We start from the raw sequence: 14,524 nt of genomic DNA on the forward strand, positions 1-14,524 counted from the left end.
TCATGATGTTGAATTTCTTCAAGTCTGAGTCGCTTGATAACCTTCTGTTTGTTTTCAAATGTGTATGACCATGCTTGATTTTGCAGGCTCTTATTACAGAATTTTATAGGTTTTCAGAAGCACATGTATCAGCAACTGTAACAAATTTTCATTTGTGGCTATTGGTTAATCAGAGCAAGACATTGGATCTCCAGTTGAGCACCAGATGTTTTTACTGAGGGGGAAAAAAGAAAAGTTAAGAGCTTTTAAATCTTACATTATTACTTTGATTGTATAAGAAATAATAGTGACATTTCATTCTCTGAAATGTATTGTGAGGGTTTTCCTTCATATTGATACACTATGTTATTCAATGAATTAGTTAGTATAGAACCAGTTTAAAAGACCTGAGAGTGCAGTGACAGCCAAGAAGGATATTTTGAAGTTTAAAATGGTCCCTATATAAATAGAACGGATCAGCATAACTTTGGGATAAAATTAGCTGACAGTTTGTGGGCTCTCTAGCATGTGCCTGTTAGCTTGGTGCCGCTCTCCTGATAAATCACAATACAGCTTCCAGAGGGAGAGGAAGGATGGACAGCACGGCTGCCCCTATCACTAAATCTGCAGCTGCCAAGTTAGTTAAGAGAAATTTCCTTGAGGCTGTAAAGTCAAATGACTTCGGAAAATTGAAGGCCATTTTAATCCAAAGGCAAATAGATGTGGACACAGTTTTTGAAGTTGAAGATGAGAATATGGTTTTGGCATCTTATAAACAAGGTAAAAATTATAGGTGTAATTGTAAAATCGATAGAAAATGGATTTGTTTTTTTAATGCACAGCATTAGTCACCCAATCTAAACCGGTAGCTCTTACTATTTCTTTAAATATATACTTAAAAAATATTTCTAATGTAATCATTTCTTTCTTTTTAAACTAGACAAAATCATGAGCTGGTATATATATAAATATATTTTTTCTTCTCTTTATTTTCCTTCTCTTTTCTTTCTGTATCCCTGTGCCTAGAATTTGAAATCCTGGATAATCATATTTAGTAATGCAATTTTCCTCTATTTCTAACTTTATTTCTTCTTATAAGTACATAGAATAAAGAAACCGTCTCTAGATTATGGCTAAACAGATTGCTGAGATCTAATCCAGACAGTATGACTGGCTTGGGAACAGGCTGCCAGCCCTCTGTTAACAGGGCTACTTAAAGATATATCATCTCTACATCCACCTGGAGGAAGAAGAGGATTTTTGCCCCTATTTGAAGGGTTAATAAATGGGTAAGGCTGTACCGTGATACACCTTTATGATCCTTGTCATTTTAATGAGTTTTCAGTTCAGGCAGAAAAGCTGAAACCAGAAAGGCCAAAAAGTTAACTTTTTTCCATGACTACAGTGATAGATCAAAATTGTAGATCTACCTAACATGGAGTATCTGCCTTATGAAGAACTAAGGATAGCAAAAATTAGAACTGAATTTTTTTTTATCACGGGATTTTCTGGAACCCATGCTTAATAAGTCAGAAATAAATTAGAAGTGAGCAGATTCTGATTTCCCAAATCAGCTAGTTAATGGGAAATTTGAGTAGTGAGGCCATCTGGTAAGCGGACTGCAAACAAACACCATGTTCAACATCACTTCTGTTTAAACAAAATAGGTGATAAGGTCTTGTGTACAGCATTGAGAAAGAGAGATCTATTTTTATGTTTAAAATACTTTCCATTTGTATATAAATCATCAGCACCATCAATTTTCAGAAATGAATACTTAATGGTATATATTTCTACATTAATTTACTATCAGTTCTGAAGGAAGGATGGAATAGTTGAGGCCAGTTACTGTGTCTATGATTTTTACTTGAGGGTTTTATTATAAATTGGCATTGCTATCTTGATTGGAAAATAAAGAAGAGGTCTGTTTTTTAAAAAGTGGTTGATGGAGATTCTGTTAAGAAGGAAGAATGTATACTATATGATCAGATTACTTTCATCTTATGGATTTGTTCAGTGAAAGACTGCCTGAATGCTTAATACATTTTTAAGGTATTTTTTAAAACTTATATTCGTGCCTAGCTTAAAATACTTATGTCCAAGTCAGCAGGTAATTTATTTGACCCTGAGCTGTGAAGACTGCCTTTTCTCATCTGAGCATGCCAAATTGCGTAGATCATGCGAAGGTTCAGAGGTGGTGAGAAAGGAAGTTTTAGTGGCAGTTTCTGGAGAAGAAGGATGCTGTTTCTCTTGCTTCCAATGGTGTTATCATCCCTGAACGAGAAAAAAATGCATTTTAAAATCTTTCTGTCAGTATGAGCCGACTCCCTATGGTCTTCATAGAGCTAAATTTTCATTCATGCAAATGGGTGTTTTCATAGGACTGTGGGATGGGACTTTCAATTAGGGAGAAAGCAAATTACACTCTCTGGATTTGGGGGGAAAAAAAAGAGAACAGTAACATTCTTATGCATGCCAGGTGGATGAATGCAAGAAATGTTAGGTTTTGTGGCCATATCTTCAGGGTTTATGCAGGAAATCGTGTGTGTGTGTGTGTGTGTGTGTGCACGTACACGTGTGCGTATAGAAAGAAATACACACTCTCTGTTTAATATGAATATGGGTATAATAATCTGTCTCTTCAATCTTAATCCCAGATTGAAGCCTCATTTTCTTCAGTTTCTTCAGATATTTTCACATGGCTTCCAGCCTAATTATCAAACTTTTTATTTTAGTCAGGAATGGAAGTGATGCATAGAATCTTAGTTGCTAGCCAAGCAAAGTAGACCTAAGTGGTTATATCAGTTTCTAAGTCACAGAGGAATTCCCAGGGACTAGTGTAGAGCTGAGCAGGCTACACTGGTCATTTGTTAGTTAGAATTAGTTCCTTTCTGAATAATTCTAAGGAATGAGAGGCTTTGTGGCCTTGAAGGGTATGTGACTAGATTAAACTTTGTGAGACTTTATTAAATCACAGCAGACTTTTTGGATGTTGAATGCTGTTGAATTGCTATGCATTCGTTTTTGATTTTTTTAAGCACTTTTCAAAACCTCTACAACAGAAATGTGCACAATTCATAAGTGTGAAGCTTGGTTAATTTTCACAAAATAAACAAACATATGCAACCAGCATCCAGAAGAAGAAATAGAACATTACCTATTTACTTTTTTTTTTTAATTTATGGCTGTGTTGGGTCTTCGTTTCTGTGCAAGGGCTTTACTCTAGTTGTGGCAAGCGGGGGCCACTCTTCATCGCATGTGCAGTCTCAGTAATTGTGGCTCACGGGCCCAGTTGCTCCAGCAGCATGTGGGGTCTTCCCAGACCAGGGCTCGAACCCATGTCCTCTGCATTGGCAGGCAGATTCTCAACCACTGCGCCACCAGGGAAGCCCTACCTATTTACTTTTAAAGTGTGGGAATCTTCAGGTTTTAGTAATTTGGGGCCTACTAAGCAAGACAATGTGTAAAATCTAGAACATACTATGCTACCTTTAAATTTGCTTGTGTAATTAGTAATGTAATCTGTATTCATCATTTGATTGTCCTGTGGAAGATCAACAGTGGTACATTTAATCCCAAATAATTTTTGTTTCTTTTAGGACATAGGATTTTTAAAAGTGACCACATTTTCTCCCCTAATTATGGTATGTTTAAGCCAGTATGAATGCAAGTTTATACTTTTTGTAAAGGCAACTCAGAAGTCTGTTGGTGAAGAAATCAGCTTGGAATCTAAACATTGCACCCCCCAATCCACAACCTAAATGGTATACTAATAATCAAAAGTTGACCTCCTAAGCAATTATAAAATATGGACTTTGTGAGGAAGGTAGAACAAAGTGTCTGGAAATTCACTTCTGCTTCCCCGTCTCATTGAGTAACTTCTCTCACCTGTGAGACAGAGAACAGATTTAGAAGCCAGCATCCAGGTTCAGATGGTGAGCCCTGCCTAGCCCCAGCACCTAATAATGATTCTTAAAGTTTGAGACATCTCATTCTATTTTTTCAAGTTATTTTAAACTTCATAATCAAATCTTCAGATAAAATGATGTTTTATCAATTAAAAATATTTCTCTCACACTTTGTAAAGCAAACATTAAAAACATTCTGGTTGGGACTTCCCTGGTGGTCCAGTGGTTAAGAATCCACCTTCCAATGCAGGGGACGCAGGTATGGTCCCTGGTGGGGGAACTAAGATCCCACATGCCGTGGGGAACGAAACCAGTGCACTATAGAGCCCTCGAGCCACAACTAGAGAGAAGCCCACGCGCTGCAACTAAGACCCGACGCAGCCAAATAATAATAAAATAAAATTTTTAAGAAAAGCCATTCTTTAAAAAAAAGAAGCATTCTTCTGTTTGGCATTTGCATTATCTCCTAGAGAATGGCAGATACATGGGTCTGAAAAGTAAAAACAAGTAAGCAAAATTACATCTACCAGCTGACCACTTTAAAATGGGAATGAAGTGAAGAAAAGTTAAATACACGAACAACTTTTACCTGCCAAATGCAATTAGCAGTTGAATAGTCAAGGGATGTCAATGATATAAAGTTTGTTATGAGCCAAGCGCACAGTATTTATAGTGAAAGTGGGTCTCTAAGAAAACGCAAAGCTATTCATATTGGTTCTCACTAGGCCATCTCCATACAGGAAACGTGAATATCCATAAAGTTGTTTCCAAAGGTTTTTCAACCACACATTTGATTCTCCTTCAGATGCATGAGCCTTGGCTCATTAATGTTACAGGCAGAATATCATACTTATCTCTTTGGTATGGAATTCCCTAGTCAGCAAGGTTAATCAGAGTCCTTTTATTAATCAGCGTAATGCACTTTAAGTACTTCGTTTATGGCCCAAAGCCGCAGGTTCTTTGGTTGATAGTCATGTTTTTAATTAAAATAACCAACGAATGATTTCACTGGAAAACTTTCTGGCAGGTACTCTATCTACTTTACTAAGTAGCAACTGCCTTCCAAATATCTTGAAAGCTCTTATTTTCACTCTCTTAATGAGTCATCTTCTTATCACCTGATTTTCCTCTTTGCCAGAAATTCACTCTCCTACTTTCCTATTGCCATCCCAGGGTTCTTTTCCTTTCCTAGATGTTCAGATTTTTTTCTTTTAAATTTTACATTTCAAGCTTATTTTTTTTTTTTCTCTCCTGGGGAAACTCTGAGATTTATCCTGAAAATATTAGCTATTAAAAAATAGGTAAGAATTGTGCTCCAGCCTGTAATCCTTCAGGACTGTGTAAATACGTGGACACAGCAGAGCAAATGTCTGCTTATCCAGCCACGAGCAGTGTGTGTAACCTTTGGCTGTAATAACAGAGGCTTCTTGTGTGGGGGGGTTCTTTGGACTCAGATAACATTACAGCTGATAACTGTGGCAGAGCCGAGCTTAGCTGAAGATTTACCAGAGATGTGTATATCCCCCAAAACACTGGAGCAGAATCAACCCTTCTTCCAAAAGGTGGCCCAAACACTTCGCTCCTGACTGTATTTCCTGAGCCGGGGCGTTTCTACTCAGTGACTCAGGCATATCTCTGGATTCAGATTTAAATTAAACACACACACACACACACACACACACACACACACACACACACACACACACAAAGGATTGGTCTGTGTATTTTTGTAGGGGCATAACTCCTAAATTCCTTTAGAACTTTGCCGAGAATTGATACTGGTTTGGAGGTGGACTGCATGTAGCTTTCAGATTTGGGGGAGACTAGGTATACAAACATGGGCACTTCCTGCTACTTAATCTCTACAAGATATTTATCCTCATTTGTAAAGTGGAGGTTTTGTCAAGACCCCCCTCTAGATCTCCTGCATGCTGATAATCTTCAATGTTTCGAAGGGGAAATTATATAAACAGATTAAGTGTCATGGTCTGGGGAAGGTAAAAAGTAATGGTAGATGCTATAAATCCACATGGGTGTGGCCTATATTTGAGAGTTCTCTCTGGGATGTTTTCCTAGGAGAAAGAATCTCTATTTTCTTCTCAGTTAAGCTCATTGCTCAAGCAGAGCTCAAGCAGAAGGCATCACTGCCCACAGACTGCAGACCCAGGGTGAGAACCAAGTAGTTTACATTAGGGGAAGCAGTGCCTTCCTCACCTCTGGCCCCATCAAGGGCTTTGTTCCTGGGTTTTACTCCCTCCTCACAGTCCTTTGTGCAATCTGAGCACACGGTCAAAGGGCATCCTGGTCTCTGCAGAAGTGAGCAGAGGGGGGCCCTTTGAAAGACAAATGCGAAGAATAAATCACATTTTGAGTTCTGAAGCCCTGGGACAATATTGCTGTGGAAAGAAGGGAGAGTGTACAAAATGAATCTGCCTGATTAGTTAACTGTATTTCTGTCATGCTGTGACCATTGGGGGTTACATTTTGCAGGACAAATTTTGATCTCTTGACATACCAGCGTCGACACAAATGTGTTAATGGGTGCTGCATCACTGTGGTTTTTTGGCAATGGCATTACCTCAGGTTTGGTCCTCAGTGAGGGTAGGTGTGGTGGAAAGGACACTCCTGCTTGTTTCCACACTTGGTACACAGTGACCTGTGACCGTATCGTCATTTAAAGGTTGTGACTGGGGCTTTCCTGGTGGCGCAATTGTTGAGAGTCTGCCTGCCGATGCAGGGGACTCAGGTTTGTGCCCTGGTCCGGGAAGATCCCACATGCCACGGAGCGGCTGGGTCCGTGAGCCATGGCCGCTGAGCCTGCGTGTCCGGAGCCTGTGCTCCGCAACAGGAGAGGCCACAATAGTGAGAGACCCGCGTACAGCAAAAAAAAAAAAAAAAAAGGTGGTGACTGTATGTGTGTGGCCTGTTTGCTGTGGACTGCTTCTGTCTCTTCAGTGGGCTTTCCTGCTTTGCAAGGGCTTGAATTATCCAGAAACTCCTCCCCACTACCCCCCACCAAAGTTCTGCAATGTAGCTTCAAGATGCATTGCGACAGACCCTGATCTGTATCCGACTATCTATTCTCTTCCTATCTCTCCACTCAGCTCCCTAGGGGCACCAGCTAAGGGGTCTTGCTGCCACCCACCCATCTACGTTCCTACCACCCACATTCCTTTCTAGGAGAGATGAGTTGTAGGCACAATTTCATTTATGAGGTTAGCTGAATTCCAACACCTGGCCATCTCTGAGCCCAATTTACTGGTTAATGATTATGATTATAGGACACGGAGATGAAACTGATTGAGAGGTCAAGGATGACCGATTCATGTAATAAACAGGCAGGATAGATTCTCTAAGTGCTACTGGGAATTTAGGAGGAAGAAAATAAAATCAACAAATGTATCTCCATATCAGAGATGTGACATATAGATGAATTCGGGATCTTCTTTCTTTCCTTATGATCTGTGAAGCAGGCTTGGCGCTAAACCTATTCTACTTCCACAAAGACAAAGACAGATGGAAACCCTGCATTGCAGATATTCTGAGTCCATTAGCTTGGACTGAGGCAGACGACTTATGGCTCTAGCAGGCTGAAAAAGTGGCAGTTTTCTCATCTGGAAAATGAAAGGCTTGGACTGGATAATCTTCCCTCCAGCGCTAACATTCTGTGTTTCTTTGATTTTACATCAAAATGGTGTTTTCTTAATCAGCTCTCTACTGCTTCCTTTCTGAGATCATTTTTCTTACCACTACAGAAGCAGACTTGAGTTTCCAATCAGTTGCTGCATAGAGCTGCCTAATGTTTGCCGTTAATTGGCAAGCAAAACACACTCCAGTTTTCAGATCTGGAACCAGCTTCTTTGCAAGAGAGTTAGAAGAGGCTGTCTTTGCAAATTGCTTGTAGAGGAAACTTGAGTATTAAGATGACTAAGTATTGGTGTGAAGTGATTCCTTCCTTATCAAAAGCAGATTGCATACCATATAGCTTAAAAACTATGCTTGGAACACAGATTCAATGTGCACAGCTAAATGGAAATGTATATATGGATATATACAAATGTATTGTGTGTGCATATCTATTTACACACACACACACACACACACACGCACACAGGCACAGGGTTGATCCTACCCAGTCCAGACTCTCTGTGAAACTATTTGTCTCTACCAGGGAAAATCCATATCACCAAATACCTTTCAGTGTCTGAAATCTGGAATTAGTATCTTAAAACTTAATTCTATTGTATGAATACAGATTCCTACATAAATTCAGATAATCCTAAGAGGGTCACACTTTAAACAATCCTCAGTCTATTAGACCTTAGTGTAAATTAACTTTGGATTTCTTTTTAAAGAACAACTTTGGATAAGGGGAGAGTTGGGAGGACGAGAAAGCAAAATGGCCCTAGAATTCTGAGTGAGATGAAAAGAGACTAAAGTGTGTGTATGTGTGTCTGTCTGTCTTTCTGTCTGTCTAGATTGGAGGGTGGGCCATAGAAAAACAAAATTCTGGTTGGGAGCATTCATTCCCTCAGGATTAATCAGCATTGTGCATAGCCCTATAAATAACCTCTTTTTAAAAAAATATAAATTTATTTATTTTTCGCTGCATTTGGTCTTCATTGCTGTGCATGGGCTTTCTCTAATTGTGGCGAGCAGGGGCTACTTTTCGTTGGCAGTGCATGGGTTTCTCATTGCGGTGGTTTCTCTTGTTGCGGAGCACGGGCTCTAGACGCGTGGGCTTCAGTAGTTGCGGCTTATGGGCTCTAGAGTACAGGTTCAGTAGTTGTGGCTCACGGGCTTAGTTGCTCCACAGCATGTGGCATCTTCCTGGACCAGGGCTTGAACCCGTGTCCCCTGCACTGGCAGACACATTCTCAACCACTGCACCACCAGGGTAGCCCTAAATGGCCTTTTTAAACTAAACTATTTTTCCTCCTGGCCAGGAGCACAACAGTTTATTTTAATTTTATTTATTTTTATAAATAGTAATACACGCACAAGGTACTAAATTTAAAAGCTCAAGGGGACCATTGAAGGATAAGTAAATCTATGTTCTTGTCCCCCAGTCCCCACCAGTGCAACCAGTTTCTTGTGTTAGGTGTTTATAAATATTTTCTTACCTGTTAGCCTTTATGCACACTCTTCGGCTCCCTGCTTCTCTCATTCAATAATATATCTTGAGATTTTTTTCCATACCAGTATACACAGAACCGCCCCCTTCTTTGTAATGGCTGTATAGTCTTCCACTGTGCGGATGTACATACTTTATTTAAACAGTCTCCTGTTGATGAAGATTGAGGTTGTTTCCAATCACTAACCATTAAGAACAATGCTGTAGTGTAGTGCATGTTGTTGTCCTGGGCCAGGTTACCAGGATTTATAACTCCCAGGAACTTCATACTCTTCATAAAGAGTTCAATGCAAGTAGTGTTCCTGGGAGTTGTGTAATACAGTGGCCCTTATATGGCATTTCACACATGAGTGAATGTACTTGTAGGATAAATACCCAGGAGTGGTGCATAGGTAGTTCTTTTCACTTAAATGAGAGACTTTTAATACCTAATCACCAGGCCCACCTTTAACGTGGTCATCATCCTCTGAGTGCCCTCCAGATGCTCATTTTTGTTGCCCAGAAGTATTCACAATATTTTAGATTTTTCTTACCTCATCTAATCAGTGAAGAATACAACTTGTACTTCTCTTGTTATGGGTGCTGTACCCTATTAATGTAGCTAAAGATTGTATCAGCATTTGGGTGGCTTCATCTTACTGTTGGCTCATTTCTAGATTATTGTCAACTCAAATACTTAGGTTTTTCCTCAAATAAATTACCATTAAATCATAATCTGCTGGGACTTCCCCGGTGGTTCAGTGGTTAAGACTCCGCACTTCCAATGCAGGGGACGTGTGTTCAGTCCCTGGTTGGGGAACGAAGATCCCATATCCCACGCGGTGCAGCCAAAATATTAAATAAATAAATAAAGACGATCTTTCCAAAAAAAATCTAAGAAAAATAAAGAAACTCATAATCTGCTTACTTTGTACTCGCATAGTGGAATTTTTACAACCTATTGTAAAAACAAACTTCTGATTTATCCATGTTAAAATTTATATTGTTGTTTCCACCCTAGAGTCTCTTCTAAGCTGTTGAGCTATATCTACATCTTCATCTTGCCATTAAATATTTCATCTTTCTGTACCTATTTTCCATTCTCCACTCATAGTGAGCTTAATGCCGTGGCTCTGGGTATTGACATTGAAAGAAAGATTTATAAAGTTATCTTTTTTATAGCTTGTCAAAATGGCAATCATTGGACACTTGGGGAAAAGGGACTAGTTCAGTGTTTAGAAGTCAGAGGTAAGAGGGAAAAAGGAAAGAGAAAGAGAGAGGGTGAGAGGGAGGGAGGGTGGGAGGAGAGAGAGAGAGAGAGAGAGAGAGAGAGAGAGAGAGAGAGATTTCCAACAGCTAATGGGAAAATTTTATTTAAGATCTCAGTTCTAGGAACAACTATGCTTCTCCTGACCAATTAATTTGTGTATAGCTTGTGGGCATAGTTAATTGTGCAACACATCATGTTTTCCTGTGGGAAAGTTCAAAGGCAAATTTACAGTGTGGTTCTAGCATCTATACAACCCAGTTTATATTTTGGGTACCTATCTGACCCTGGACCTCTTTTTATTTTCCTTCCTTATTTTGCCTTCCTTATTTTTTCCTTTGCCCTTATTTTCTAGATCATTAAAATAAAAATCTTGTGTAAAATTTGCAAGCTGCTATAAATTCTTCTTAATTCTTCTTCGGAAAGAGATGTTGTATAAACTGATAGACAAGCAAATAAAATCTTGGTGTGATAAATTTTCTAAAGACATCAAATACATTCATACCTTAGTTTGACAATAGCAACAACTAGAGGGAAAAAGAGCTGTGATGGAATGAAAATTATAAGCTTGTAAGTAACAGCTTTGGAATCATTCAAGACAATGATTGGGAGTTAAAAAAAAATCTTTAATAAGAATGTCATGTAAATCATCACGTAAAATAAAATGCAGTCACATAAATGAAGGTCTCAAACACAAATGCCTTGGACAGCCAGGAAGGTAAAGTAAATGAAGGACCAAGATAATAGGGAGTAGTAGAAAGCCCCTGTCCCAGTTAAGTAATCCAAATACACTACTAAGCTAAACATTTGCGGATTCATCAGCCACTAGTTTACAACTTCCAAATCATCCCCCAATTTTATAAATGTGACGAAAGTAAAATACTTTGTAAAAATCCTCACTAATTTTCACAGGGAGAAATCCTAGGCCAAGAAGTTAAACTTTCTCTCCCTTTCTTTTTTCAGGTTATTGGTTGCCTAGTTACAAATTAAAGTCTTCCTGGGCCACAGGCCTGCATCTCTCTGTCTTGTTTGGTCACGTGGAATGTCTTCTGGTGCTACTGGACCACAATGCTACAATCAACTGTAGACCTAATGGGAAAACCCCTCTTCATGTGGCTTGTGAAATGGCCAACTTGGATTGTGTTAAGATTCTCTGTGACCGTGGAGCAAAGCTCAATTGCTACTCCTTAAGTGGACACACAGCTTTACACTTCTGTACAACTCCAAGCTCCATCCTCTGTGCCAAGCAATTGGTTTGGAGAGGTAAGTCTTTCTGGGTGGCTGACATTGTCATCTACTTGCCCAGTCATGGTTTTGAAAATTGGTGACCCTTACTTACCTCCGGCAATGTAGTACATATCTCTATTCATTAAGCCTAATTCAGGAGGCCCTAAAAATATGTAGAGAGATAGTTATGTCGGCCCCAGTCATTCAGTGATGATCACATTGAATTCTTATTACTGTTTTAATTGTAGGAGTCTCGTTAATTAACACATTTGTTTAACAAATATTTATTAGCTTCTATGATGTCAGGTAATGTGCTAAGAAAGTAAAAAGAGAAAATAGTTTCTGACTTCTAGGAGCTTATATTCTAGTAGGGGAGATGAATATTGATGAAATAAATTATAAATACATAACTGTAAATTGGGAAAGGAGCAAAATAAGGCGCTATGAAAGAGAATGTCAGGAGTAAACTATTATAAAATGTATAAAACTTCTCTAAAGATACAATATTTAAGCTGAAACTTTATAATGTGAAGCAGCTGGCCATTAAAAACAAGAGCAAAGAAGAAAAGTCTAGGGATAGGGAATAGCATGTGCAAAGTTGCTAGGGGAGCAAAAAACTTGGAATATCCAACACATGGAAGAAGGCCAGTATGGCCAGAGTATCATGGGGGGGTGGGTGGGAGGGATAAGAGGGTAGAGGGTAGTGCTGCCAGATGACATTGGATGTGTCAGATCGTATATGGCCTGATGGGTGCCGAGTGTGGGGTTTAGAAATGGCGCCACTGAAAAGTTTAAAGCAAGGCAATGACACGGTTTAATTTTCACTTAAGATCATCAATATGGGGTCATTCATAAGCTGGGTTGGAGAAGGCCAAGAATGGAAGCAGGGAGACCAGCAGGGAAACTTGCAATAGTGTAGGTGGGGGGGATGATGATTTGCACTGAGGGGAAAGCTTGGATAGGAAAATTAGAAAATGGGTTTGCAATATGTTTTAGAAGCTGAATTGGTGGGACTTGGAGATGGATTTGATATAGGTGGGGGTGGGGCTGGGTGACAGAAAAGGAAGTTTCAAGAATCATTGCCAGGTTTCTGGCTTTAGAAAATGGCTGGATAGTGATGCCATTTTTTAAGATGGGAAAACTTGGGGAAGAAGCATGTATGTGGGGAAGATCGTTATACCATTTTTTTTAAGTTGGGTTTACAGAGGTATAATTTATATACCGTAAATTCACTGTTTTTGAGTAATAGATAGTCGTGAAACCATTCACCACAATTATCTCAAAAAATCCCCTGATGCCCTTGGTAGTTAATTCCCTCACTCTCCCCCGACCCCTGGCAACTGTTGATCTGTTTTCTGTCCCTTTAGTTTCATCTTTTCAGAATGTCATATTAATTAAATTATACAATATGTAACCTTTTGAGGCTGGTTTCTCCACTGTAGCATAATGCATTTGAGATTCATCAATGTGACTGCACTCACCAGTAAATCAGACCTTTTTATTGCTGAATAGTATTCCGTGTATAGATGTAACACAGTTTATTCACTCCCTAGTAGAGGGGCATTTGGATTGCTTCTAGTTTTTAACAATTTAGAAAAAAGCTGCTATAAACATTTGCATACACGTTCTTGTATGGACGTGTTTCATTTCACTTGGGTAAACACCTAGGAGTGGGAAGATGGGTTGTATGGTAAGTTTATAAGAAACTGCCAAACTGTTTTCCAAAGTGCTTGTACCCTTTTGCATTTCCTCCAGCAGTGTGTAAGAGTTCCTGTTATCCTCCATCCTTGTCAGAACTTCGTAATGTCAGATTTTTTAAAATTGTTTTAGCCATTATAATAAGCATTAATAGCATCTCATTATGCTTTTAATTTGAATTCCTCTAATGACCAAAGACATTGAGTCTGTTTTCATGTATTTGTCTGCCAGCTGTGTGTTCACTTTGGTGAAATATCTGTTCATTTCTTTTGCTGCTTTTTTTTTTTTTTTTTTTGCAATACACAGGCCTCTCACTGTTGTGGCCTCTCCTGTTGCGGAGCACAGGCTCTGGATGCGCAAGCTCAGCAGCCATGGCTCACGGGCCCAGCCGCTCTGTGGTATGTGGGATCTTCCCGGACCGGGGCACGAACCCGTGTCCCCTGAATCGGCAGGTGGACTCTCAACCACTGTGCCACCAGGGAAGCCCACTTTTTTTTTTTTTAAATGGTTGTTTGTTTTCTTGTTATTGATCTGTGAGAGTTCTTAATATATGTTGGATACTAGCCCTTTGTCAAATATGTGTTTTGCAAATATTTTAATTCATTCTTCGGATTTTCATTTTTCTAATGGTGTTTTTAAAAGAGCAGGAGTATTTAATTTTGATAAATTCAGTTTATAAATTTTTACCTCTTATGGTTTGTGCTTTCTGTGTTCTAGCTAAGAAATGTTTGATTAACCCAAGTAACAAAGGTTTTCTCCTACATTTTTCTTCTAGAAGTTTTATAATTTCAGGTTTTACTTTTATGTCTTGGATTCATTTTGAGTTATTTTTTGCATATGGTGTGAGGTATGGGTTGAAGTCCATCTTTTTTGTGTATGGATGGCCAATTGTTTCAACATCATTTGTTGAAAAGATTATTCTTTCACCATTGAATTGTTTTGATATTTTTCTCAAAAGTCAATTGGCTGGGACTTCCCTGGTGGTCCAGTGGTTGAGACTTCACCTTCCAAGGGTGCAGGTTCAATCCCTGGTTGGGGAGCTAAGATCCCACATGCCTCACAGCCAAATAACCAAAACATAAAACAGAAGCAGTATTGTAACAAATTCAATAAATACTTTTAAAATGGTCCACGTAAAAAAAATCTGAAAAAAAAGTCAATTGGCCAAATATGTATGGGTCCATTGATCTATATATCTATTTTTTGCGAATCCTCCACTGACTTGGTTGCTTTATATCAAGTCTCAAAAGCACATAGAGTGAGTCCTTCTAGGTTAGTTTTAATCATGAGAGGTTTCAGACCTCTTTGAGACATCAAAGTGAATAAGTCAAG

At 39.0% G+C, this 14,524-nt stretch overlaps 1 protein-coding gene across 2 annotated transcripts in view; it reads left to right on the forward strand.

Annotated features, from left to right (window-relative positions):
* Nucleotides 1–568: 568 nt before the first annotated feature.
* ASB4 (ankyrin repeat and SOCS box containing 4) overlaps nt 569–14,524 on the forward strand; it is a 213,343-nt gene continuing 199,387 nt past the window's right edge. Inside the window, exons 1-2 of one of the 2 annotated variants that reach the window (XM_032642808.1) lie at nt 569–759; nt 11,231–11,530. In XM_032642808.1, coding sequence (XP_032498699.1) covers nt 573–759; nt 11,231–11,530 — 487 coding nt within the window. In that variant the 5' untranslated portion in view covers nt 569–572. The remainder of the gene's footprint in view (nt 760–11,230; nt 11,531–14,524) is intronic. The other variant, XM_032642809.1, reaches the window with a different exon arrangement.

The sequence above is a fragment of the Phocoena sinus genome, chromosome 9 (genome assembly GCF_008692025.1).
Source record: "Phocoena sinus isolate mPhoSin1 chromosome 9, mPhoSin1.pri, whole genome shotgun sequence".
NCBI lineage: Eukaryota > Metazoa > Chordata > Mammalia > Artiodactyla > Phocoenidae > Phocoena > Phocoena sinus.